The sequence below is a fragment of the Acinonyx jubatus genome, chromosome C1 (genome assembly GCF_027475565.1).
Source record: "Acinonyx jubatus isolate Ajub_Pintada_27869175 chromosome C1, VMU_Ajub_asm_v1.0, whole genome shotgun sequence".
NCBI classification, from domain to species: Eukaryota; Metazoa; Chordata; class Mammalia; order Carnivora; family Felidae; genus Acinonyx; species Acinonyx jubatus.
In genome coordinates, this window is record NC_069381.1 from 389,108 (window position 1) to 412,220 (window position 23,113).

The 23,113-nt window shown below is 60.8% G+C and overlaps 4 protein-coding genes and 1 pseudogene across 6 annotated transcripts in view; 3 read left to right on the forward strand and 2 right to left on the reverse strand.

The window, feature by feature from the left end:
* SCNN1D (sodium channel epithelial 1 subunit delta) overlaps positions 1 to 3,206 on the forward strand; it is a 15,886-nt gene extending 12,680 nt beyond the window's left edge. For both annotated transcript variants that reach the window (XM_053205257.1, XM_027060763.2), the window contains 3 exons: positions 567 to 2,171; positions 2,393 to 2,573; positions 2,670 to 3,206. The gene's annotated coding sequence lies outside the window, so the exon portion shown is untranslated. The remainder of the gene's footprint in view (positions 1 to 566; positions 2,172 to 2,392; positions 2,574 to 2,669) is intronic.
* ACAP3 (ArfGAP with coiled-coil, ankyrin repeat and PH domains 3) overlaps positions 1 to 12,213 on the reverse strand; it is a 14,650-nt gene extending 2,437 nt beyond the window's left edge. For both annotated transcript variants that reach the window (XM_027060758.2, XM_027060755.2), the window contains exons 1-18: positions 11,446 to 12,213; positions 7,742 to 7,799; positions 6,925 to 7,044; positions 6,662 to 6,715; positions 5,473 to 5,531; positions 4,549 to 4,732; positions 4,027 to 4,071; positions 3,799 to 3,894; positions 3,640 to 3,714; positions 2,685 to 2,696; positions 1,966 to 2,078; positions 1,826 to 1,877; positions 1,479 to 1,579; positions 1,290 to 1,401; positions 783 to 991; positions 633 to 702; positions 405 to 499; positions 118 to 320 (exon numbers count right to left, since the gene is read on the reverse strand). In XM_027060758.2, the coding sequence (XP_026916559.1) occupies positions 118 to 320; positions 405 to 499; positions 633 to 702; positions 783 to 991; positions 1,290 to 1,401; positions 1,479 to 1,579; positions 1,826 to 1,877; positions 1,966 to 2,078; positions 2,685 to 2,696; positions 3,640 to 3,714; positions 3,799 to 3,894; positions 4,027 to 4,071; positions 4,549 to 4,732; positions 5,473 to 5,531; positions 6,662 to 6,715; positions 6,925 to 7,044; positions 7,742 to 7,799; positions 11,446 to 11,492 (1,705 nt within the window). In that variant the 5' untranslated portion in view covers positions 11,493 to 12,213. The remainder of the gene's footprint in view (positions 1 to 117; positions 321 to 404; positions 500 to 632; positions 703 to 782; positions 992 to 1,289; positions 1,402 to 1,478; positions 1,580 to 1,825; positions 1,878 to 1,965; positions 2,079 to 2,684; positions 2,697 to 3,639; positions 3,715 to 3,798; positions 3,895 to 4,026; positions 4,072 to 4,548; positions 4,733 to 5,472; positions 5,532 to 6,661; positions 6,716 to 6,924; positions 7,045 to 7,741; positions 7,800 to 11,445) is intronic.
* Positions 12,199 to 15,470, forward strand: PUSL1 (pseudouridine synthase like 1). Its single transcript, XM_027060772.2, is given in 9 exon segments — positions 12,199 to 12,411; positions 12,585 to 12,642; positions 12,780 to 12,967; positions 13,136 to 13,285; positions 13,374 to 13,544; positions 14,355 to 14,406; positions 14,488 to 14,650; positions 14,780 to 14,842; positions 14,845 to 15,470. Coding segments are annotated over 9 exon segments (1,086 nt in total). The 5' UTR covers positions 12,199 to 12,340; the 3' UTR covers positions 15,015 to 15,470.
* Positions 15,377 to 23,113, reverse strand: part of INTS11 (integrator complex subunit 11) — a 12,672-nt gene continuing 4,935 nt past the window's right edge. The window contains exons 4-17 of the mRNA XM_027060768.2: positions 22,798 to 23,026; positions 19,448 to 19,546; positions 19,330 to 19,364; positions 18,944 to 19,082; positions 18,362 to 18,426; positions 17,879 to 18,068; positions 17,470 to 17,553; positions 16,979 to 17,068; positions 16,710 to 16,872; positions 16,412 to 16,519; positions 16,263 to 16,324; positions 16,048 to 16,190; positions 15,840 to 15,969; positions 15,377 to 15,712 (exon numbers count right to left, since the gene is read on the reverse strand). Of these exons, the coding sequence (XP_026916569.1) occupies positions 15,647 to 15,712; positions 15,840 to 15,969; positions 16,048 to 16,190; positions 16,263 to 16,324; positions 16,412 to 16,519; positions 16,710 to 16,872; positions 16,979 to 17,068; positions 17,470 to 17,553; positions 17,879 to 18,068; positions 18,362 to 18,426; positions 18,944 to 19,082; positions 19,330 to 19,364; positions 19,448 to 19,546; positions 22,798 to 23,026 (1,603 nt within the window). The 3' untranslated portion in view covers positions 15,377 to 15,646. The remainder of the gene's footprint in view (positions 15,713 to 15,839; positions 15,970 to 16,047; positions 16,191 to 16,262; positions 16,325 to 16,411; positions 16,520 to 16,709; positions 16,873 to 16,978; positions 17,069 to 17,469; positions 17,554 to 17,878; positions 18,069 to 18,361; positions 18,427 to 18,943; positions 19,083 to 19,329; positions 19,365 to 19,447; positions 19,547 to 22,797; positions 23,027 to 23,113) is intronic.
* LOC106988770 (40S ribosomal protein S23-like) lies at positions 21,434 to 22,807 on the forward strand (annotated as a pseudogene).

Sequence of the window (23,113 nt, forward strand, 5' to 3'; positions counted from 1 at the left end):
AAGGCGAGGTGGGGTGCCCAAGTCATGCTGGTAGTCCCTGCCTCCCTCCTCCTCCCTGCTGGAGCCCGTCCCCAACTCTGCGTGGGCACATGAGCTAAGGGAGCAGCCTGCTGGCACCTGAGGACAGAGCAGCCACAGAGGGCAGGATGGGCTCCAGCCGGACCTTGCGGCGGGCAGCAGGGACCCGGGGGGAGCTGTGGTGGCGCTGGCACTTTTGCGCCCTCCAGGGCCGGGGGACGTCCCGGGCTGGTGCCGACGGTGGCTTCCGCAGGAACTTCTTTTCCACATACTTGTCCTTGATCCAGGCCTCCTTGTCCTGCCTGCACCAGGGATGGCCGTGAGGCTGCACCGCGTGGGTGGGGGCTGACCTGGCCCCGTCTAGGCTGCCCCCCACCCAACCTCACCTAGGGCTGCTGGCTGTGGGCTTCCTGCCACCTGGCCCCTCACACTGAGCCTCGTAGATCTGGTTCACGGTGCTGTTTCCAAGCTCACACATCAGCTAGCAGGAGAAGGGGTGTGCAGCATCAGCCCCAGGTCACGCCCCTCCTTCTCACCCCCACCCCCAGGCTTGCAGACCCGGCTCCTGCAGCCACCACCCCCTGCCAACGGTCTGAGGTGGCCTCCATACATACCTTCAGCAGCTCTGGCTCCCATGAGTCCAGGGTCAGGGACCGCACCTTGGAGCAGTGGACACCCAGGCTCCTGGGAGGTGAGGAGGCAGGGGTGAGTCAGGGCGTGGCTCTACCCCAGCACCTCAGCCCCTGCCCACCCAGTGGGCGCACCTGTGGATGCCAGAGCACTCGATGCAGAGCAGCACCCCCAGGTTGATGCTGGCCCAGCGGGGATCCGGCTGGCCACAGTCCCCACACTGGCTATTGCCAGCCACGTTCTGCACACGCTGCAGCACGCTCTCGCCCTTGACGCTGCGCTCCCGCGAGTCCGTAGCAGAGTCGATGCTGCTCGTGGACGGAGACGCCGTGCGGTCCAGCCTCTGGGGATGGTGTGAGGGGCCACTCAGCCTTCAGGAGTTCCAGCCTCGATCACCCCGGTGGGCCCCCTCTCCCCCGCCACCCAGAGATGCCGGCACAGGCTAGGACGCCTGAAGCGTAAGCCTGCGTGTCCGTGTGTGCACGCATACTCACACGCACGTACACACGACGCGCACACCTACGTGTGCATGAGCACGTGCTCACACTCACATGCACGCTTGCATGCAGCCTGCAGGGGCTGCCTCTCTGCAGCATGCAGGCACGTGTGCACACACGTGGAGGGTCCCGAGAGGGCCGCACCTCACTGTAGCAGCTGTCCGGGCTCTCCCGGTAGGCAGAGGCGATGCTGGCCTGCACAGCTTGAACCCAGGCCTGCCGCAGCTTCTCTGAGTCGGCCTGCAGCATGCAGCTCCTAGGGGAAGGGGACCATCAGGCCGGGTGGGCGGAAGGGCTCCCTCCCCCACCCCACCCCGGGTTGGGCCTCCTCACTTGGTGGGTGACACGACCTCAAAACAGAACCTCCGTTCGATGTCCTCACATGGCTTCACGGAGCACAGACGGAGGTCATCCACCACCACGGTGAGCACGTCCTGCGGGCAGCACCACCAGGGCCCTTGCGCTCAGCACGCAGGCCTGGCCCTGCACTGACCACCCATTTATCGTTCCATTTTAGAGACACAGACCATCTGAGACCCAGGTGGTCTCTGCCCTCGGGCGGCCCATTCAGGCTCAGTGTCCTCAACCCTGTGCAACCCCCGCCGCCCAGCCCACCCCGGGGTCCAGGCGGGGAGGGGCCCGGCTGTCACTGACCCAGCCCCAGCAGCCCTGAAGCGCACCTTGAGTTTCTTCTGGTAGACCAGCTGGCTGTTCTGGATGGAGAACCAGCGCCTGGGCAGGTGGATGGGCCAGGAGGGGGTCAGGCAGGGCCAGTCCCCTGTCTAACCCCACAGACCCCCTGAGCAGGCCCCTCCCTCACCGGTTCCACGTCTTGAAGGCATTACTGGCCCTCTTGAAGAGGTAGCCCTCCATCACCACACCGCTGGGCGCGTCCACATCAAACTCCACTTTGGGCTCATCGTAGGAGAAGTCCTGGGGGTGGTTGGAGCCCAGCCCCCAGTGAGTGCCCGGCCTGGCTGCGAGGACACTGCTGCCCTGCCAGGCTCCCCCAGAGCCAACGCTGAGGTGGGGCACTCCTCTGACCCCAGCACGGACCTTCACCCTGAAACCCCACTGAGGGCAGACGCCTCACACTACAGCTGAGGGCCCCAGCCCACACCCCCAGCCTTGTGGGGCCAGCGGGCTCTGAGATCAGGAAGGAAGCTTCCTGCCCCCATCCTGAGTCCCCCATTCATGTTGCCAGCTGGGCCTGCTCCAGCCAGCCTGACAGAGAGCTCCATTCACAGAGACTGAGGAGACACTGGGCGTTGTCCTGTGTGTCCGGCGGCAGGAGAGGAGGCCCGGCCACCTGCTCCCCTGGCTGAGTGGGGGCAGAAAGGGACAGCTGCTGCTGTTCCCGCGGGGGATGCAGTCCAGCTCAGCCCAAGTCCCCGCTGGTGCCAGCCGCCGCTGCATGCTCGCAGCAAAGTGAGGTGTCCTTGGTGCTGAAGCTCTGCAGGGCGGGGGAGGGCAGAGGCCCCGCCCTGCCTGCTCAACTGCTCCCCCCCCCATTCCCTCCCCCAGGGCACTCCCACTCACCTGCAGCAGCGTCTGAGGGGGCCAGGAGCAGGAGGGGGTGCAAAGAGGGAGAGAGAGCCGATGAGTGGGCTCCCAGTGGTCTGGGAACAGTCACTCCTACCTGCAGCCCACCTCTACCCTGGGGCTGTCTGGGCAAGAGCCAGCAACTGAGGCCTCAGAGACCACCACTGGCCTCAAAGGAAGGAAACCCCGGGTCCCCGCTCTAGCCCCAGCCCCAGCATCTGGAACCCGGATGGGCTGGCTCCCCTGCCCACCCAGGCCTGGCCTCTAAGTGACCCCTAAGTGACCGATGCCCCTTCTACTCTGCCGTTTGAGGCTCCTAAGAATGGAGACCTCTCTGAAGAGAGTGGGCAGCTCAGTCAGCTCAGTCGTTAAGCATCCGACTTCAGCTCAGGTCATGATCTCACGGGTTCGTGAGTTCAAGCCCTGTGTCAGGTTCTGTGCTGGCAGCTCGGAGCCTGGAGCCTGCCTCGGATTCTGTGTCTCCCTCTCTCTGCCCCTCCCCCACTCGTGCTCTGTCTCTATCTCTCAAAAATAAATAAACGTTATGGGGCGCCTGGGTGGCGCAGTCGGTTAAGCGTCCGACTTCAGCCAGGTCACGATCTCGCGGTCCGTGAGTTCGAGCCCCGCGTCGGGCTCTGGGCTGATGGCTCAGAGCCTGGAGCCTGTTTCCGATTCTGTGTCTCCCTCTCTCTCTGCCCCTCCCCCGTTCATGCTCTGTCTCTCTCTGTCCCAAAAATAAATAAACGTTTAAAAATAAATAAATAAATAAATAAATAAACAAACAAACAAATAAATAAATGTTAAAAAAAATTAAAAAAAAAAAAAAACAGAGACCTCTCCTTCTGAGCACACATTTGTAAGCGAAGCAGCGTGGGCAGGCCTGGGGGAGAGGGGTACTGGCTTCTTGGGGTCCCCCTTCCATGCACGGAGGTCAGGGGGTGCAGGGCCTCACCCGCTGCTGGATGGCAGCATGCTTTCGCTCCATCTCACGCTTTTCCACTGCCGAGTCGATCACCAGCTGGTCTAGCTGTGGGGGAGGGGCACCAGGGAGGGGCATGAACATTCTTCCTGAGACCCGGGTCTTGGGTCTCGCCCCACCCCGCGGGCTCACCTCGGCTGCCAGCTTCTTCATGTAGGGGTCCAGCTGGTGCAGCAGGCTATAGCCCTGCTGGAAGAAGCTGTGCTGGGCGTGCATGAAGGACAGCATCTGTAGGCAGGGGCGGGGGGGCACAGGTGGGACCAAGCCCCCAGGGGCCCAGCAGGTGCACTCACATCCCCTGCACCTCACGGCCTGTACTCAAGGCCAATGCCCCCCCACCCCTACCAACCAGTCACTCACAGAATCCAAGATCTCAAACTTCTTCTTGGCCTGGAGTACGTTGATCTGCAAGGGGAGGGGTGAACGGGTGAAGGGTGTCAGGGACGAGGCAGCCCATGGACTGTCCCTTACCGCAGAGTCCTCTCAGGCTTGCTTGTGGTTCCCTGAGACCCCCAGCTCATCTTCAGCTCCCTGCACTTGTGCCAGCCTCACCCTCCCGTGGTCAAGGAGTCCCTCCCCACGTCAGGACCGTGGGTTCCTCCCACGGGCAAAGCCAGAAATTCTCAGACCTGCTCCCAGGCCTTCCAAGGCCCCCTCCGCAAGATCTTCAAGGCCTCAGCCCCACCCCTGTCCCCGGCCCACCCTTGCCTGGGCACCCCGCCACCCTGTCCGTTCCCAAGATCTGGCACCTCGGGTTTTCTGGAGGCAGAGGGGCCCCTCCGAGCAACAGCTCTGTCTGTCTGTCTGTCTGTCTGTCTGTCGGAATACAGAGCGGCCTCCACCCCCTTCCAGGCCACAACTGCTCTGTGCCCAGCCGCTAACCTGGAGCACATAGTCTAGTGCCAGGTGACGGAAACACTTCCGGGTGAGGGTCAAGGCACCTGTGGCCTCCTCCACCTCGTGGGGCCGGTGCCGTGGGGCCTGGGCATTCCTCACGAGGGACAGCTCCATGTCCTCCCGAACTTTGTCAAACTGTTTCTTGGTCTCCTTGAATTTCCGCACGTCCCTGAGGGCCAGCAGGTGTCAGGCCAGGGTCTTGGGAGGGGTGCATGTAGGATCTCCCACGTCCGTGAAATGCTCTCCCTCTACTTGTGCCCACTCTGTGCCCCCAGGCAGGGCCTCCCTTCCCCACCTGCCAGTCCCAGCACCCCATGCCCCCCCCGCTACGGCTCTCCTCCTCCTCCTCCTTCTCTCCCCTCCCCTATTCTCCTCCTCCTCTTCCTCCTCTCCCACCAGGGCCCGTCCCATGATCCAGGGCCTCCCCCTGCCCTTTATCACCTCACTCCCAGGACCAGTCCAGCCTAGGGAGACCCTCTGCCTCACCCTGGACCCCAGACTCAAACTCAGATTCAATTCTACAACTTCACCTGGGGGTGCCACAGGCACCCCAACCGCACATGAGGCATAGAGGTCAGGCCTCAGTGCAGCCCCCACCCCTCCCACAACCTTAATGCCTTCCATAGCCCACCCTCACTCCTTGCCTGAGGCCCTCCTGGCTACCCTGTGTGCACCTTGACCCCTCACCCTGCCCTCCAGGCACTGTTTCCTTGACCCCAGGCCTGTCCTGCCTCCAAGCCTTGGCTCCTGCCGAGTCCCCCACCCACAGTCTTGAAGGCAGGCCCCAGGATCCCCCCTCCCAATCAGGCGTAGCTGTACCTGCTCCCTGTGCTACCACAGGTGCCACCACCAGCCCCTCCCAGGGCCAGCAGAGGCCAGGCCTCCCACAGGGCTCTGGGGGCCACTCACTCTTTGACGAAGTTGTGCAGTTGCTGCCGCACAGACCTCTGGGCCTGGTCAAACAGGATCTGTGGGCCAAGGTGGGGGCGGTGGGGTTAGGGCTCCAGGGACCAAGCCCCTGTCACTGCAGATGAGGACCAGGGAAAGCCCCGCCCAGCCCTGCTTGGGCTCCAGCTGTTTGCCCCCCCAGAGCCAGCCTCACAGGGTCCAGGGGACTGGGCGTGGCCCCAGGCCTGGGTTGATGCCCAGAGGCCACAGCTGTGCCCACCTGCCCATCTCCCCCACTGGGCTCTCAGCCAGACTAGAGACCAGAGCACCACCCCATGCCAACTCAGGGCAGGCATACACAAGACACGGCCTCCCGGCCCTGGGAGGCCACCTCAAGGATGGCCAGGCCTACAGGAGAAAGAACAGGATTAGAGCCCAGAGCTTCCAAGGGACTCGACCTAGGAACAGGTCAGGGGTCCCTACAGCGCTGACCAGACCCATAGTCAGATCCCTCCCAACATGGGAGGAGGGCTGGGCCCTAAATGGGAACAGACAGACTGACAGACAGTGCAGAATGAGCTATCCTGAGCTGGTTTATTTCTAAACTTCCCCTGCGGGGGTGGGGCTCCTTGTTTAGTCTGGGATCTGGTTCCCAAGCCAGGGTCTGACCACCCACATGTGCCTTGGGCCCTATTCTGTGTGTCCTGTGCTGGGGGCTCTGAGGGGCTTGAGGTCACCAGACCCAGCCTGGGTAGCAATGAGATTGGCAGTTAACCAGGGGACGTGGGGTCAGCCTAGGAGATACTTCTGCCGCCTGGCCAGAGACCCCTGCTCAACTGGGGGACCCTGGACCAGCCTCTGAGACCCCATTGCCCTCAGGCCTCGACTATGCTGCCACCTCCTCCCACCCCCCAGGATCCAAATAACCTCCCCACTGCCTGGCCTCACCTGGGACACAGCAGAGCACCTCAGTGATGTTCCCCCCACCCCCACAGACTGGAAGAATAGGAATGTGGCTTCCCAGCAGCCCGCCAGCTCAGCTCCCTCTGAGCCAGCTGACAGCCGTTCCAGGCTGGGCGGGGCCTGCGGGGAGCCGGCGGGGGGGGGGGGGGGGGGGGGGGGGGAGGGAGGGGGCGCCTGGGATGGGAAGCCAGAGGGATGTGCCCTTGGACAGGCCCCCATACATCACCGCACTGTGGCCAGGGCTTACCATGTGGTAGTTGACCATCTCCTGCAGGCTGTCTCCAAACCTCTGCAGACATTCCTAGGGGGAGGAGGGGCAGGGGAGACCCCTTGCTCAGATGAGACAGCTGTGTTCCCAGGGTGGCTGGCACCTCCACCCACAGGTATCCGAGCCGCCAACCCCTGCGGCCCAGCACAGATGCCCACCTGTTCCCAGGGCCTGGGCACAGTCAAGGGGCTGCCTGCCTGTGCCACCCCTGTCTAGAGGTCAGAGATCAGCCGCCCCCTCACCGAGATGACGGTGTCGCCCTGGCACTGCTGGGACAGGTCTCGAACACCACTCACGAAGAGCCTGTTGGTCGTGACATAGGCCTTGCCAGCCTCGATCATGCCACTGCACAGCTTGACCAGCTACGGATGACGGAAGGAGCCACATTCTCATGGCCTGCAAGGGGCGGCCCTCGCCTCCTCCAAGAGATCAGGCCACAGAGGCGGGAGCCCCCCAGGGCCCATCGGGGCCCGGGACGCAGCCGTGCGAGCCAGCCCTCCCTGTGACCCACCTGGAGCCGGGAGGGCAGCAAGGTGGCGGGTGGGTCTTGGCTCCAGAGCAGAAGGCTGGAGCAGGACAGCGAAGCCCAGACTGGGGAACCCAGGGCCCAGGTGGGCATGTGGTCCTAGCCAGGGGGCTGGCAGGACCAGCCAGTGAGGGTGCTCAGGGATGCTACCCCTCCCTCCTCCCTCTTCTCCTCCCCTGCCCCTGCCCTCGGGCCCCCAACCCAGCCACTCAATAGCACCCTCCCCACCCCGTCCCTAGTAACAATCCCCACCCCTCGCCCAAAAGATGGCAGAGGGGGACTCACCAAGGCCTACCCCCTCTTGACAGGAGACACACGTGTGCCGCACGCGCCCCCTGGGACAGGTATGATAGGTAGGGTACAGCCGGGGAGAACGAGGCACAAACCCAGAGGGAGGGGCCGAGCCCTGATCACACACGCACACAGACACACACACTCATACACGAGCCTGTGTGTGAGCCAGGTCAGGGCCAGGCACGGGGGCAGAGAGAGCAGCCCAGGACCCTCCATTCACCCCTGGGCCCCGCCTTCACCTTGTCTAGTTTTGCCTCGATCTCCACCACGTCTGTTTCCACCTCGTCAATAGTAGCCCTGCAACAGGAACACAGGTGGCTGCAGGCCCGCCAAGCCACAGCGTCCCCAGCCCCACGCACCTCTCTGTGAGGGTCTGCAGTGAGAAGGGGCCACTCGGCTTAGGCCACCCGCTCCCCTCAGCCCACTCGCTGTCCTACGCTCCTCAGACATGCAGGAAATAGAAGCTGGCAAAGGCCGATGCCCCCTGGGCAGAGGGTGTGGGACTGGGACCCAGGTCCAGCTGACTCCAGAGCCGCCCAGCACCCACCACCACTCCCATCAGAGAGAGGCCCAGTCGGCTATGATGGCGGCTGGCTGCTGTGGCCCCAGGGAGAGAAGGTCATCAAGTCCCTGAGGACAGAAAGAGGGGCTGCTGGTCACCCTCCTGGCCCGGCCACTCCAGGGCTGAATTGACCCCAGATCCCACCTAGGTCCTATGGAGCCTGGGGCCAGCCAGTCTCAGGGCGCGTAAGCATGGGCCAGCTAGCTGCTCTCTCCGGTCCCGGCAGATTATGAGACCCCAGAATAACTGTTGGACGGGTGCCCCCTGACTCCTCCAACCTCAGAATACCAAACAGCACAGTCTGCTCAAAGGGAGTGGTGGGTCAGGCCTCAGAGGAGCCCACTCCCACCGGGACAGCCTTACAATGGGGCTGCCTCAGGGAGGGAAGAGTTAACGAATGACATCACCAGAGAAGCCACAGACGGGAGAATCCCCGGAAGGCAAGGCAGATGGATCTGGCACGTGACCCCTCCCCGTGTTCTGGGAACAGGAAACAGGGAAAGAGGGCCAGGATCCTGGCGCCCCCCCCAACCCACTCAGCTGGTGAACTGGGCCCATCTGGCCTCCAGGGGATGAAGGACAACGGAGAATCAGGGCCGGGGCTGACAACAGGGCCAGAGGTGAGAGGCAGAGCTCCAGGGACAGGTCTTAGGTCAGGGTCAGGCAGAGCAAAGGCCATCCAGGTCTAGTGTCCCCCCCCTCACCCCCCCCCCCGCTGCCCTCATGGCCAGCCGGGGGGGGGGGGGGGGGCGCTGTGTTCCAGTGTTTCCCAGTCCCTCACATGCCTACAATTTGGAGTTGTGGGGAGGGTGCCAGGCAGCCCCAGCCAGCGACTTTGGAAGTTCCCCACCGCACTCACTCACTCCCTGGCTGGACACGGGCTCCTCTCTGAGCGCCATCCCTTCCAGTGGGGCTAAGGGGACTCTGAGTTCCAGAGAAGGTACGAGACACGCACCGGGAGTGGATGCTGCAGCAGGAACCCTGGCTGCCCCAACTGTCCTGAGCCGCTGCACAGAGAGCTGCTGCCCTTGGGCAAGGCCGGTGGAGGGTGGGGGGTCCCCCACAAGGGTGGGGCTGCACCAGATGCTGATGAGTGTGCTCATGGGAGGCAAGTGGGTGCTCAGCAGAGAGCAAAGCACCAGCACCCTGTCCTGGGAGCCCTGGCCCCCAAGGACCCGAGACCTCCTTTCCTGTCCACCCCCTCCAGGATTTCTTCAGCAGCTTGTATGACAAGGAGGAGGGTGAGGCAGGCTCTCCCACCAAAGCCATGACTCAGCGCCTGAAGCCCCACCCAGGGGAGGGGGCACTAAGAACTAGGGGGCTGCGCCTCCAGGCCTGTCTGGAAGAGTCTGGACTCTCCCACGTGCATCCCAAGGCTGTGGGGCTCTCCCGAGGCCAAGAGCATGTAGGCACGGTCCTTCTTCCCAGGTCTGAAGCCACCTGGCCTCACATCACTGGCCACAGCCTCCCACCCAGCCCCACTCTGGCTCATCTCAGGCCTGCCACTGGAAGTCCCTGTGGGGGAGGAGACAGTGGACCCCCAAGAGAACCTCAACGCCCTGTTAAATCACAGCCCAACCGCCAAACCAACACGGTGTAGCTTCTACGATCCAAGGTTCAGATGAATCTCCTCAGCCCCCCTCCCAGGCCCAGCTGGGCACTTTCCAGGGGTAGCCCCTCCCTGCCAGAGGAAGCATGGCAAAACCCAGGCAGCCACTGCACCCACTGTGTGCCACAGTGGTGGCAGACCAAGCTAGTGGGAGGGAAGGCCAGGAGGTGAATGGGATGCCAGTGCCCCCAGTCCGACAAGGCAAGGTGGGCCTGGACCCCTCCACTCCGGGGGAGAAGGACCATGAGGTTTCTGAGCAAGCGGGGGGCGGGGGGGGGGGGTGGTGGTGAGGCTAGCGTGCCTCAGCCAGGACCAAGACCCTGGCTATGTCTCCCCCTACAGCCTGGGTCCTGGAGGGCAGTGGGTGGTGGTGGGGGCCCACGACTGTAGGTGCCTGAGCTGCTCACACCCCCTCCCTCAACCAGTCAGCAACAGAAGATGGGTGAACGCAGAGGATCCCCCAGCCCCTCTGCCTGGGGCCCCTTCCTGGACCAACCCCTGACTCCTCATCCGTAGCCTCCCCAAGCCTTTGTGACTCTCTGTCCCTGTGTGATGGTTGTGCAAGGGACACAGGGGGAAGAGCACCAGGGCTGAGGCTCACCAGTCCGTCCACACACAGGTCCTCATGCCAGCACACCTAAGACCCAGCAGGCACACACACGCATGACCAAGGACACATGTACACAGAAGCATGGTAGAAACACTCACGTGCAATCAAATGTGCATGCAGGCAGTGACACAGAGTACACACACACACACTCAAATATGTATACACGATACACACAGATGTACAGATACATATGCCTACTGTCAGAATACACGTGTGTTTAGTGCCAGAACTCATATGTGCGTGATAAACACATAGTACGTGTATACATCCGTGTACATATCCACACAGAGAGGTTACAAAGTGACACGTGCACACGCACTCACGCAGGCACGCACCTATCCCTGGTCTGCATGTACACATCAAACATGCCAGCCCAGGGGTGCGGCCCACCCACACATTCACGTCCAGGATCTGGCACCTCAAGGGAGGGTCCAGAGGAGCAGAGCTCACGCACATGCACCAGAACACAAGCATATGCACCTGCCACACAGAGGGTGCTTCGTGGTGCACGTGGGTGAGCCCACCTGCACTACCAGGAAGGACTAAACAGACAAGCCCAGGGCTGGGTACAGGGCAGGACCCCCACCCGAAAATCCCACCCAGTCTGCTCAGCCTAGGGCCCACACCTCCAGGCCCCTAGGTCACCCCTGCCAAGCAGCCAGCCCTAGACTGAAGCGTGGCTCCTGCTGCCTGACCCCCATGCACTGCTTTGGGCACACGGACCAAGACACATTCCAGGGACTAACGCTCCTGGCACCCAGGCCACCCCGGCCAGGGAAGGACCGCAGGGCCAGGAGGGCCTCAGCCCCGTGCAGGTGGCCAGCTCGATGGTGCAGACACAAAGCGGGGGTGGACACTCCCACGGAAAGGTGGCTGTACCGGCGGCCACCCCACCCCCACGCGCGCACTCTCCGCGCGAGGTGACCGGCACAAGGGGCATCTTTTGTTCAAGGCCTTTGGGCCCGGGGCTGCGGGCTTTGTCCGAGGAGGGGTCCTCCAGCTCCCGCGCCCCCCCACCCCCGGCTCCCGTGCCCCGGCTCAAAGGCGGCAACGACGCCCCCCTCCCCCCGCCCCGTGCGCCCACCCACGGCGACCCCGGGTGCCCCGAGGGGGCGGCGACCCCCGCCGACCACAAAGGGCCGCACCGCCCCTGGGGGCGCACCTGAAGCGCGGCGAGTCCTTGATGCACTCCTCGAACTCCACCGTCATGGCTGCGGCGGTGCGCGGCGCTCACTGACACGAGGACCGCTGAGCCCCGAGCGGCATCCCCGGCCGGCCCGCTCGCTCCTCCGTCAGCCGGCCCGCCCGCGCCGCGCTCGGCGCCCGCCCGCCCCGGAATGAGGCCGCCGCGCCGCCGCCCCGCCCCGCCTGTCACCGCCGGGGAATGTCGCCAAAGTCCGCCGCCCGCGCGCGCCGCCGGCTGTCACGGCTGGGGAGCGTCGCCAATGTTCGCCGCCCGCGCTCGCCTCCCGCTGTCACTGCCGGGGAGCGTCGCCAAACTCCCCTCCCTGAGGCCACGGCCACGCCTGGCTCCGGCCCGGACGCCCCGTCGTCCTGCCGCCCCGTTCCCAGGCCACCGCGGGCTGGGAAGAGGGTCGGGCCCAGCGACAGTCGCCGGTCCGCGAGGGGCGGGGAGGGCGCGGGACTGCCCGCTCCAGCGAGGCGGCCGTTACGCAAGTCGGGGCGTTTGCGAAAACCGCTTGCGCGGATCGTGGGCACGGACCCACTCCAGGACGGTGGGAAGTGGGTGAGCGGGCGAGAGGACGGATGAAAGAGCGCCCGTCCGCGGGAGCCCCTCCCTGGTGCCACTGTCCGAATCCGATCCACGCGCTCCTCAGCCCGCTGGCACTTTGCACCCGCTCCCTAAGTCCGGCCGCTCCCCTGCTCTGGCCTTCGGCGGCCTTGGGGCGAGCGAGTGCCTTGCAGGGAGGAAAGCTAAGGCGCAGGCGCAGCCGGGGGGCGTGGCCAGGCTGCTTCCGTGCGCGCGCGCAGGGCACACACGCGGATGTGCTCAGCCTGGCCCTTCTCGACCGGCTCTGGCTCTGCCGACTCCAGCCATGGGCCCTGCCGCAGGCTCGGTGAGGGCGCGCTACCTCGTGTACTTCCAGTACTTGGGCACGGAGTTCAAGTACGTCTTCAGGACCTCCCATCCATGCCCGCGGCCCCCAAGTGTATCCCGGCATCCTAGGTGGGGCCGGGGAGGTGGCGGGGGAGCTAATTTAGTACTCGACGCCTGGGAAGGGAACGGGCTTGTGCGGGGCGGGCCTCCGTCAGCTAACCTGAGCCCGCCTCTGCCCGCAGCGGGGTCGCGGCCATCAGGGGCTCCCAGCGCGCCATCGGGGTCCAGAACTACCTGGAGGTGAGCTCCGCCGGTCACCCCCTCAGAATGGAAAGAGGGAGACCCGGGGAATGGGCAGATGAGAGCCCCCGGGTCTCTTGGGCTCCGGCCTTCGCCCTGCGCTGCCCACCCCGCCCCAGGCGGCTCTGTCCTCGCAGGAGGCTGCAAAGAGGCTGAATTCGGTGGTGCCGGTCAAGTTCACCATCTCCAGCCGCACGGATGCTGGAGTCCACGCGCTGAGCAACGCCGCTCACCTAGACGTCCAGCGCCGCTCAGGCCAGCCCCCCTTCTCCCCCGAGGTCCTGGCTGAAGCTCTCAATGCCCACCTGAGGCACCCGGCCATCCGGTGAGCACCTGTCTGCTGTCTCCAAACTGGCCCGCTGTGGGTGGAGACCACGAGTCAGGAAGGACTTGGTGTCTGCACAGAACTTGGGAATGATGGAGATACCAAGGGGTCACTTGGGTCCGTGGGTGCATAGGGGTCATTCTGGTATGCCTGATCGTGCTCCCACAGGGTACTGCAGGCCTTCCGAGTACCCATTGACTTCCATGCCCGCCATGCTGCCACATCCAGGACCTACCTGTACCGCCTGGCCACCGGCTGCCACCGGCCCGATCAGCTGTCTGTGTTTGAACGAAACCGATGCTGGGCACTACGGGCAGGGTGAGCGTGGATGTGAGGGAGCACGAGAGGGTTGCCAGGCACACCTGGCTGGCTACTCCCTCCTGACCACTCACCTGTCTCCCTGCAGCTGCTTGGATGTAGAGGCCATGCAGGAGGCTGCCCAGCACCTTCTAGGGACACATGACTTCAGTGCCTTCCAGTCATCTGGCAGCCCAGCCACGAGCTCAGTGCGCACATTGCGCCGAGCTTCTGTGTCCCCTGACCTAGGCAGCCCCTTTGTCCTCCCCCAGGAGAACAGGTAATGAAAGGCACCTTGCACACTGGCCAGAGGCTGGGGGAGCTGGATTTAGATTTAGCACCTTCCTTGCTGAGGGTGGTGCAGGACACAGCTGGAGTTGGGTGCCCATCAGCAACCTCACAGGGGAGATGCTAGTCAGCTAAGTGGCATGGCCCCAACAACCATGAACCTACAGCTGTGCCCTCCCCGCCCTGGGCTGGGGTCCTGCCACACTGGGAACAGAGAATGCTTTCTCCAAGGGCTCCCAGCCCTGTCCAGCCACGGCTCATGGACTAGTAGATGGATCTTGGCAGCTGCTGAAAACACTTTGCTGGAAGAGGAGCACCAGGCCAGTGGTCCCAGCGCTACCTGGCAGGCGGTTGGTTCCACTGTTCCTGGGGCCTCTGGCCAGATGTCAGCTGTCGGCTTCCCAAACCTTCTCAGTCTGAGCCTGCACTGAAGGGAGGAGGAACTTCTGCATGATCAGCTGAAGAACCCCTACCCTGGGCCTTGGGTTTCTGGTAGAGGAGTTGGTCATGCTCACCTCCCTGCCCCAGAGCTGCCCTAGGACCTGTGCCTCAGCAGCACCTCCACCTGAGAGCCCTGTCCCCACTGCCTAGGCCTCTCAGAAGGCTCTGCAGCCCCTCCCGTTCAGAAGGTCTCTCCCAGCAGCTTCACTTGAGGGCAGGGTGGCCAATGGAAGCCCCTAGGGTGGAAGAGAGAGTGGAAACCAGTCTTTCCTAGCTCCCTCCCCCTGCCCCCCTCCTCTGGGGCCACAGTGCAGACTGGGGGTTGTCCTGGCCCAGGTGTCACAGGTGCCTCTATCTCTAGGTTGCAGTTCTGGAACCTGGAGTTTGAGAGCCAGTCCTTTCTGTACAGACAGGTGGGTTTTGCCTGGGCCTCCAGGGATGGGGGCGGACCCGAGGAGCTGGGTCACTATGGCAGTCTTGGCCTCGGATTGCAGGTTCGGAGAATGACAGCTGTGCTGGTGGCTGTGGGGCTGGGAGCTCTGATGCCCGCTCAGGTGAAGGTGATTTTGGAAAGCCGGGACCCCCTCGGCAGACACCAGACACGTGTGGCCCCGGCCCACGGCTTATTCCTCAAGTCAGTGCAGTACGGGAGTCTCGGTAAGGGTAGACAGCCTGGAAAAGTCCCTGCATGCACCCCAATGACTGAGCCCCTCCCAAGGTGGGGTGCTTGATGGGAGGAGGGGCTCCTGGTAGCAGCACAGCTGCAGCTCTCCTCTGTCCTAACAGGTGGGAATCCAGCCTGTGTTCAGCAGGAAAGCCAGGGCCCTGGAGGCAAGGAAGCCCCAACCAGGTTGGACAAAAAGTCTCCAGCTGCTCCCAAGAGCAGGCAGCCTGGAGTGAGGGGTCTCCTTCCCCTGGGCCCTTAGACCCAAGCCATACTCCTCACCCGGCCCCTGCGATCAAGTTCCCAGTAGGGAGGGAGGCTGAGGGGGCTCGCCTTAGGGAGCGGGGAGGGCCTTGACAGGCAGAGGCTCTGCAGCCCAGAGGAAGCTGTGGCCTGGACAGGCACAGCCCCTGTAGAAAACCTCCTGTGCCCTGCAGGATTCACCACATGGGAGGCACAGATAATCCCCAGATGCCCAGCTGAGATCAGGGCAGCTGTGACATACTAGGCCCTGCCACTGGACCCTGCCCAGCTCTGCATGCCATGGAGCAGCAGGGACCAGCACTTGCCCATCCGGAGCCACAGCAGGCTTCCTGCCTCCCACTGGCCCGTACCTTCCAGAAGTCCCCACCTTCCTGGGTACCCCGGTCTGCCCCAGGTGGGCTGCTCTGGGTAGACCACAGGAAAAAGGTCTGGGCATCAAGAAGGGAACACCCATGTGGTCTTTGGTTCTCTTTTTACTGGACAAAATACTTCAGGAGCAACCACCCATCTCTTGGGGGCTCAGGAATAGAAATAAAGGGTGATGAAGTCCCCAGGCCTATTTCTTTCCTCAGCGAGAACTGGCCAATCACGTAGGCACATAATGCTGGTTGTGTCCTCACAGACAAGTGCTGTGACCAGCCGTGGGCTCCACATCCAGGGACACAGGGAAGACCTGAGGCACAGACATGGCTCTAGAGGGAAGCCTAGGGCCCTCTGGCTGGTGATCAGCTGGCGGCCTGGGGTAGGCCCTTCTTGAGCAGTGACGTGAGGTGACTTCCCAGCTCTTCATCCTGTAGCCAGATGCAAGAGGGGGCAGTCATCTCACCTCCCCTGACCACCATACCTGGGCAGAGCAAGGTGATGGGGTAACCCCGCCTATCCTGACCTGCCGGCTACAGGGCCCTGGAGGCCACTCACCTGGTAGGTCCAGGAGACCAACAGCACCTTGGTGCCTGGGTCCTCGGAGTGGGCCGCGGCTTGGATAAGGATGGACTCCACGGTCACGGACCCGTCGGGAAGGTGCTGCACGCAGTGCTCCTTGAGGACGCTGTGGGGAAACACTGTGAGACCTGCCTCGTACCCCTCTTCTTACCCGCCCCAGGGCCGGGAAGGGTCGGGTACCCACCTCTTCAGGTGGCTGTAGACGCGCACGGCTGTCTCCTGCTCCTTGCGAGGGTCGTGCAGATGGACACGGCAGGTGAAGCGCAGCTGGTGCTCGGCGAGACCCAGCTCCTTGAGGGCCTGCTCTGAGGACACCAGCCGGAAGTTCTGCGGGACAGGGGCAGGTCAGGGGGCATGGAGCGCCCCGCCCCCGCCGTGCCCCCGCCCACGCGCACTCACACTGTCTTTCATGATCAGAGTGCCATGCAGGAGCCGGGGCTTTTTGGCATCAGGGAGAAGCCCTGTGGAGAAAGGGGCGAGGACGGGAGCTGCCATCGGGTCCACCCGCTGAGCCGCTCCCCTGCCCTGCCCTGCCCTGCCCTGCGTACCCTGTGCCATCTCCCGCTTCAGCAGCCCCAGCGAGATGCCTACAGGGATGCTGGGGCTTGTGGGCAGTGTCACCGTCTCACCGTTGGCTGGCATGTAGCAGCTGACCCCTGGGCCGGAGGGGGAGGGGCAGAAAGCTTGTCAGGATCAGCTGGCTCTGCCCATGCTGACCCCACGGGCAGCCCGCGCCCCCCATTCCTCCCACATCCCGTGGCAGCCCACACCCCCCTGTGCCCCCCCAAGCCCTCCCCACACATCCCGTGGCAGCCCGCGCCCCCCCACCCCCCACCCCCAACCTACGGAACTCCTGCTCAATCTTCTGCTTCAGGAACTCCATCTTCTTGGCCTCCCCATGCACCAGCAGCACGCTCTCAGGCTCCGCCTGGCCCACCAGCTGCATGATACCCTTGGCATCGGCATGGGCACTGAAGGACATGTACTCCACCTGCATCTTGACCTCCAGCTGCAGAATCACAGTGCGCACAGGCCCTTACCACAAGCAAAGGCTCAGAGGGCTCCCAAGCGAGCCAAGGTGGGGCCCGTGGAGCTATCAGGAAGTGGGGACTCACCACCTGCCGCCCCTCCATCTCCAGCTTGCGTTGCCCACTGAGGATCTTATGGCCCACGGTTCCCTGCACGCAGTAGCCAGGCATGATGACCTGTGGGGCAGTGAGGCGTGGAGCCGGTGGCCACCCTGCAGATGACACCAATCCCCCCCCCCCCCCATTCCTGCCTCGGGCTTCCTCTCTGTCTCTCCACCCCACCCCTGCTGCCTGTCTAAACCTGAACCTTTGATGGCCCCTTCCCCTTGCCAGCAGTTCCCCATCCCAGGCCTGAGTAGCACGTCAGCTACGGAAGCCAGAAGGCTTTACTGCCCGATGCAGAGAGGCCGACACACAGCAAGGGTGGGAGCTGCCTGGGTCAGACACAGGGCCCTGGGATACTGAGCCCCGTCCTGACAACAGCAGTGCCCCCAAGCCGGGTGGAGCCCCTGCTCCCCCACCTCTGCCCAACCTCATAGGCCCTCCTGGGAGCTACACCTGGAGCCCAGATCCCTCACCATGTTCTTCTCATTCCCTGCCCACTTCCGGAAGATCTGCAGGGACTGGCCGGCATGCAGCATGCCTGGTGTGGCAAAAACAACCTGCAGGGCAGGCAGGGGACAGTCAGGGCAGTGGACACCCACCTGCCAAAGAACCAGCCCTGGACACGAGTCCAGCCCCTCCTCTGCCCTCAAGAGTCTTTGACCCTGCACCCACCACCGGCCCCATCTTCTGACCACCCCCCCATCTTTCCCTCAGCACAGTGCACCCCACTCCCTGAGGGAGACCTGCAGGCAGGGACCACTCACACGTCCCAGACACGGAGAAGGTGCACACATGTAGACAGCCAACGCTGGCTGCCTTGGCCCAACTTGGCTACCATGGGCACAGGACAGCCATCCCCACCCCTCCTGGCCAGGGCCTCACCATCGGACCCGGGTTGTCAGCAAATGCTCGGTCGAAAGCCTTGATGTGCTTAAACTCAAACATGTTCCTCTGGACAAAGGTCTTCCGGATCTTCTGGTTGGTCCAGGTTATGAAGAGCTTGTAGTAGTGGTTGGCCTTCTCCGTGAGGCCCGTGGAAAAGTAGATGGGGGCCTTCAGGTTCATGCGCTCCCTGCGGACCGTGCCAGGGCCACGGTGGAGGAGCTGCCGGGGCAGGGCTAGCCCGCGTCCCCCTCACACCCCAGCCCAGGCTGCATCCGTGAAGGAATCACCCCCTGCCCGCTCCCTCCTATACATCCAGGTCCCACAGAGGGGACGTAGGCACGTGACTGGGGGGCCCGGTACAGGCAGGCGCCCCAACAGACGTCAGGTACCCTGACTATACTCTGCCTAGAGCTGGACACGGACATGCCGCTGGCACCCACGCAAGCCAGGGCTCCCAGAAACCGACTGGCTACCACCTACCAGAAGGTCTCCAGCAGGATGCAGAGCTCCTGAGCGCGGCCCAGCGCAAACACAGGGATCAGCACCTGCAGGGGAAGGGCAAAGCTGGCTCAGGCAGGAACCCCTGGCCATGCTGCCCACCCAAGTTAAAGCCACCTCTGATCACAGTGGGCAGGCGGTGGTTCCCTGTGGCTGCCTTCTCAGGAAGCGGCTACTATAAACACTGGCCCTGCTGGCAGCTCTGATGGCCAGGGCCTGCATCCACTGAGAGGGCATGGCCAGGTATCCCCGAGAGTCAGAGGCCCTTTGCAGGCCACAGGTAAGGCCCCCGCGCTCTGCCCTCAAGTCCTGCTCCCAGCCACAGTACATCCCAAACTGACTGCGTGGATGCTCTGGCCAGCCCTGGGCTGGGATCTGAGATAAGGGATGAATAAGAACCCCCGTGGTCTTCAGGGAAGTTTTTCTTCCTAATGCTCAGAACACATTCCTCCCCGCATGCCCAGAACACATGGCACCCGTCCCCTGACATGCCAGAGGTGGCGAAGGACCGTGTAGCACGGTCGGGGTGGGCACAAGGCCCAGAGCCCCGCCTGCACCAGCTACCTTCCCGCCACGCTCCACAGCCTCGTGGACCTTCTTCAGGAAGTCTCGCTCCCGGCAGCGCTTGGAGTCCCGGATGGTCGTGGCATATGTAGACTCTGTGATGAGTAGGTTGGGGCGGCATTTGTCAATCCAGGCAGCTCTATGACAGAGGTGGGCGTGGGCCAAGGTAGACAATCCACATGGCTGCAAGGCTAGACTTCAAGGCTTAGGAGCAAAAAAACGGACCCCAGCCATAGCCTCCCTTGACCCTCTGACAAGCAGGAGGAAGAGACTCTGCCACGCACAAAGGACACATGGTGGACGCTGAAGGCACCCAGCACACCCCTGTACATTACTGTACTCCTAAGGGGTCCACACAGGAAGAAACAAACACATAGCCTACTCACCCCAAATGCCGGTCCGGGGTCATATTATAATCACCCTGGCAAAGAATGTGGCAATAAGGCAGGTGCCTCCTCTCCCCGGCCAGGCAGTCCCTCCTGTGCCCCAGGTGCTTCCACTGACCGTGTAGACCACAGACTCTGAGCCCACTTTAATCTGGAACATGGCTGCCCCCAGCACGTGGCCTGCATAGTAGGCCTTGATTTCGAGCTCATCATCCACCTACAGAGAAGAGGCCTCAACTCAGGTCTGCAGGCTATGCTGGGTTGAAGACGATGGCAAAGGGGCCAGGGAGGTGGACACTGGGGAGGCAGAGGGCAGAAGGGAACATGGTTCTCATCACGTTTCATCATGTTTCATCATTTCCTGTTTCTCACACACAACGTCCAGTTCTCAACCAAGAGCAACCAGACATAAGAGACGAGACACCACCACAGAAAGCAAAACAACAGTCTAGAGAAGCAGACTCAGAGCTCCTAGAGTTTTCAGACATGGACTTTAAGAGGGCTGTGACTAACACATTCAGAGACATAAAAAGGACCCAGGATGTTGACCAAAAAACTAGAAACCTTTTTTTTTTTAATGTTTATTTTTGAAGGGAGAACAAGCAGGGGAGGGGCAAAGAGAGAGGGGGACAGAGGATCTGAAGCAGGCTCCATGCTTCAGCAGAGAGCCCAACAACGGGCTTGAACCCACAGACCATGAGATCATGACCTGAGCTGAAGTCAGATGCTCAAACAACTGAGCCACCCAGGCACCCCCTAGAAATCATTTTAAAAAGTGGAAATCTAAACCAAAAATCATAATAACTCAAAGAATTCAATGTATGAATTTAACAGCACATTGCATATAATCAGAGTACTAATGCGCTAAAATATATAGAAAACACTATCTAGCACGAAGCACAGAAAGACAAAAGCGTCAGGGAAGGTCTGAAGTGAGAGGCCTAACATTCTGCCATCTGGAGCCCTGGGCTGGAGGAGAGCAACAGGCAGGAGTAACACTGGAAGAACCTGATGAAAGACATCAGGTCACAGATCCAAGAGGCTCCACACCTGGGCAGATTCAATGAGAACAGAACAACATTCAGGCCCATCGTAGCATCCAAAAATCCACCCCCCCAAAATCCAAAGAGAAGAACACAACCCTACAAGCAGTCTAAGATTAAAGATGCTCTTCCAAACAGTGAATAGAAAGACACATCCAAAGTACCAAGAAAAAAATGACAGCCAAACTAGAATTCCACACGTAATGAAAAAAGTCCTTCAGGAATGAGGGTGAAGCAGACCCATCTGCAAACAAATAAAAGAGATTCGTGGGGGTGCCTGGGGCCTCAGTTAGTTGAGCATCCAACTCTTGATTTCGGCTCAGGTCATGATCCCAGGTCGTGGGACTGAGCCCCATGTTGGGCTCTGCACTGAGCATGAAGCCTGCTTAAGATTCTCTTTCTCTTTCTCTTTCTTTCTCTTTCTCTCTCTCCCCCACGACCTCTAAAAAAATTTTTAAAATAGAAACAAAAATAAGAATAAATAGAATTCATTACCCACCGATCCACACTGGTGTTCTCTAGCAGGAAGACAAATTAGAAAGTGAACAACACAAGAAGTAGAAACGGTAAACACAGAGAAGACTTTGTCGGAATTAGTCAAGAAGTCCTGCTGAGTTTCCTGTGTACCGAGCAAATCAAAGTCAAGGCGAACGGCAGCCTAAGTCAGGGAAGGGACAAGCAGATTTACGACATTCTGAGAGCTTTCCAATACATAGAGGCGAAAGCTCCAAGTACCTTAGAGCGTTGTCACAAATGCGTTTTGTAGCCTCTACCACTACGAGAATGAGAAGAGCATGAAGTTACTAACCAAATAAAAGAGAAGCAGAAATTTTAAAAAATTAATCCGAAAAAGGCAATAATGGAAAGAAGAAACACAGAACAGACAAGTCAAATAGGAAGCAAATGGTAAGAAGGTAGAGCTAAGCTCAAAGTTATTAAATGTGGAGTCCAAACGCTCCATCTGGACAGGTTATCAAGCTAGATTTTTTAAAAAGAAAAGAAAAAAAAAAGGGAAGAAAGAAAGAAAAAGAAAGAAACCAACACCTCTTTTGCTCAGGCCCATGGTGCCGGCAAGACAGGCTAGTGTCAGTCCTCACACTGCCAGGATGCTCCCCAGCCACAGACAAGATTAGAAGCAGCAAAGCCAACAGGACAAGGAGGCCCATGGGGCCTGAAGGCCAACCCTTGTGGAGGCGCTTCCCATGCACACGGAATGTGCTGGAAAAAGTAGGGGTTGAAACCAGACAGCCAAATTCTGCCATCAGGAAGTGTATCAGGGTCCAGCTGATCAAGAACGACAAAAGAAATCTCAGCCTTTGTACCCAATGATGGCTGTTTGAATTTTATTGAGGAAAATTATGAAGTTCTGGTTGCTGGATTTGGTCACAAAGGTCATGCTGTCGGTGACACTCCTGGAGTTCGCTTGAAGGTTTTGTCAAAGTAGTCAATGTCTCTCCTTTGGCCTGACACAAAGGCAAAATGGAAAGACCAAGATCCTCAATTTGATGATGAACACATGACAGTAGGAAATTTTCATACACAAACAAAAGCAAAAACAAATTACATGCCACTTAAAAGAGCTACATTTAAAACATGATGCAGGGGCGCCTGCATGGCGCAGTCGGTTAAGTGTCTGACCCTTGATTTCGGCTCAGGTCACGATCTCACAGTTCATGACATTGGGCTCTATGCTGCCAGCACACAGCCTGCTTGGGATTCTCTCTCTCTCTCTGCCCCTCCCCACACACACATGCGCGCTGTCTTTCTCTTTCTCAAAATAAATAAACTTAAAAAATAAAAACAAATTAAAAAAAACATCTGAAACGTGTTGTAGTAAAGTTGAAAATAAAGCAATGGAAAAAGCCATGCCATGCAAACAGTAACCAAAGGTGGGAAAGGCAGGGATGGTGTAATGTTACCAGAAACACAGACTTTAAGGTAAGAAGCGTTATTAAAGATAAATACACATATTTGTATTGACGAGAGGTTCAACCAGAAGGATAAAACAACCCAAAATATATAGACATCTAATAACAAGCGAAACCCACTGACTCTAAGGAGAAACAGACAAATCTACAATCCTTGTGCTAAGTTTTACCCAATTTGATTGCATTTGCCTGCTTAAAACCTTAACCTTCCTCCGTGACCCACATATGACACTTACCGAGACAAAGCCCAAGCTCCACAGCTAGTACTGGGTGCCCTCCAGGGCTTGCCCATCTCACTGTCCGGTCTCCACCTTCTTACATGTGTTCAGACGCACGGCTGGGTGAGCAGCAGAAGCTCTGTGCACTTGATGGGCACTCTAGCGCCCCCCTCCCACCCTGAATCTGGGCTGGGTCCCTACATGCTTGCCCGCTGCTGCCTCCTAGTGGCCCCACAGTATCAGACAGAGAGTGGGATGGGGGTCTGTTAGGACCCTGACCTGGACCGTCTGGTGGAGGTGGACAGCTACCACCTTTTTCATACAGTCTTTGATCATCTGGGAGGTAAAGAAGTTGGCCTCGCCCTTCTTGTCCACGGCAATCTTGCGGTAGTCCTCCAGCAGGATGGGGCAGATGGCCTGGGTGGGGTGGGTCATGTAGATGGGCCCGTCGTAGCCCACCATCTCGCTGAAGTAGGGGAGTGCCCCACAGTGGTCCAGGTGGAAGTGGCTGGGGGTGCAACATAGATCAGCCCAGGGCCACTGCTCCCCGAGCAAGCCCGCCCCCACAGCCCCTCCACACCAGGGCCCCACCGTG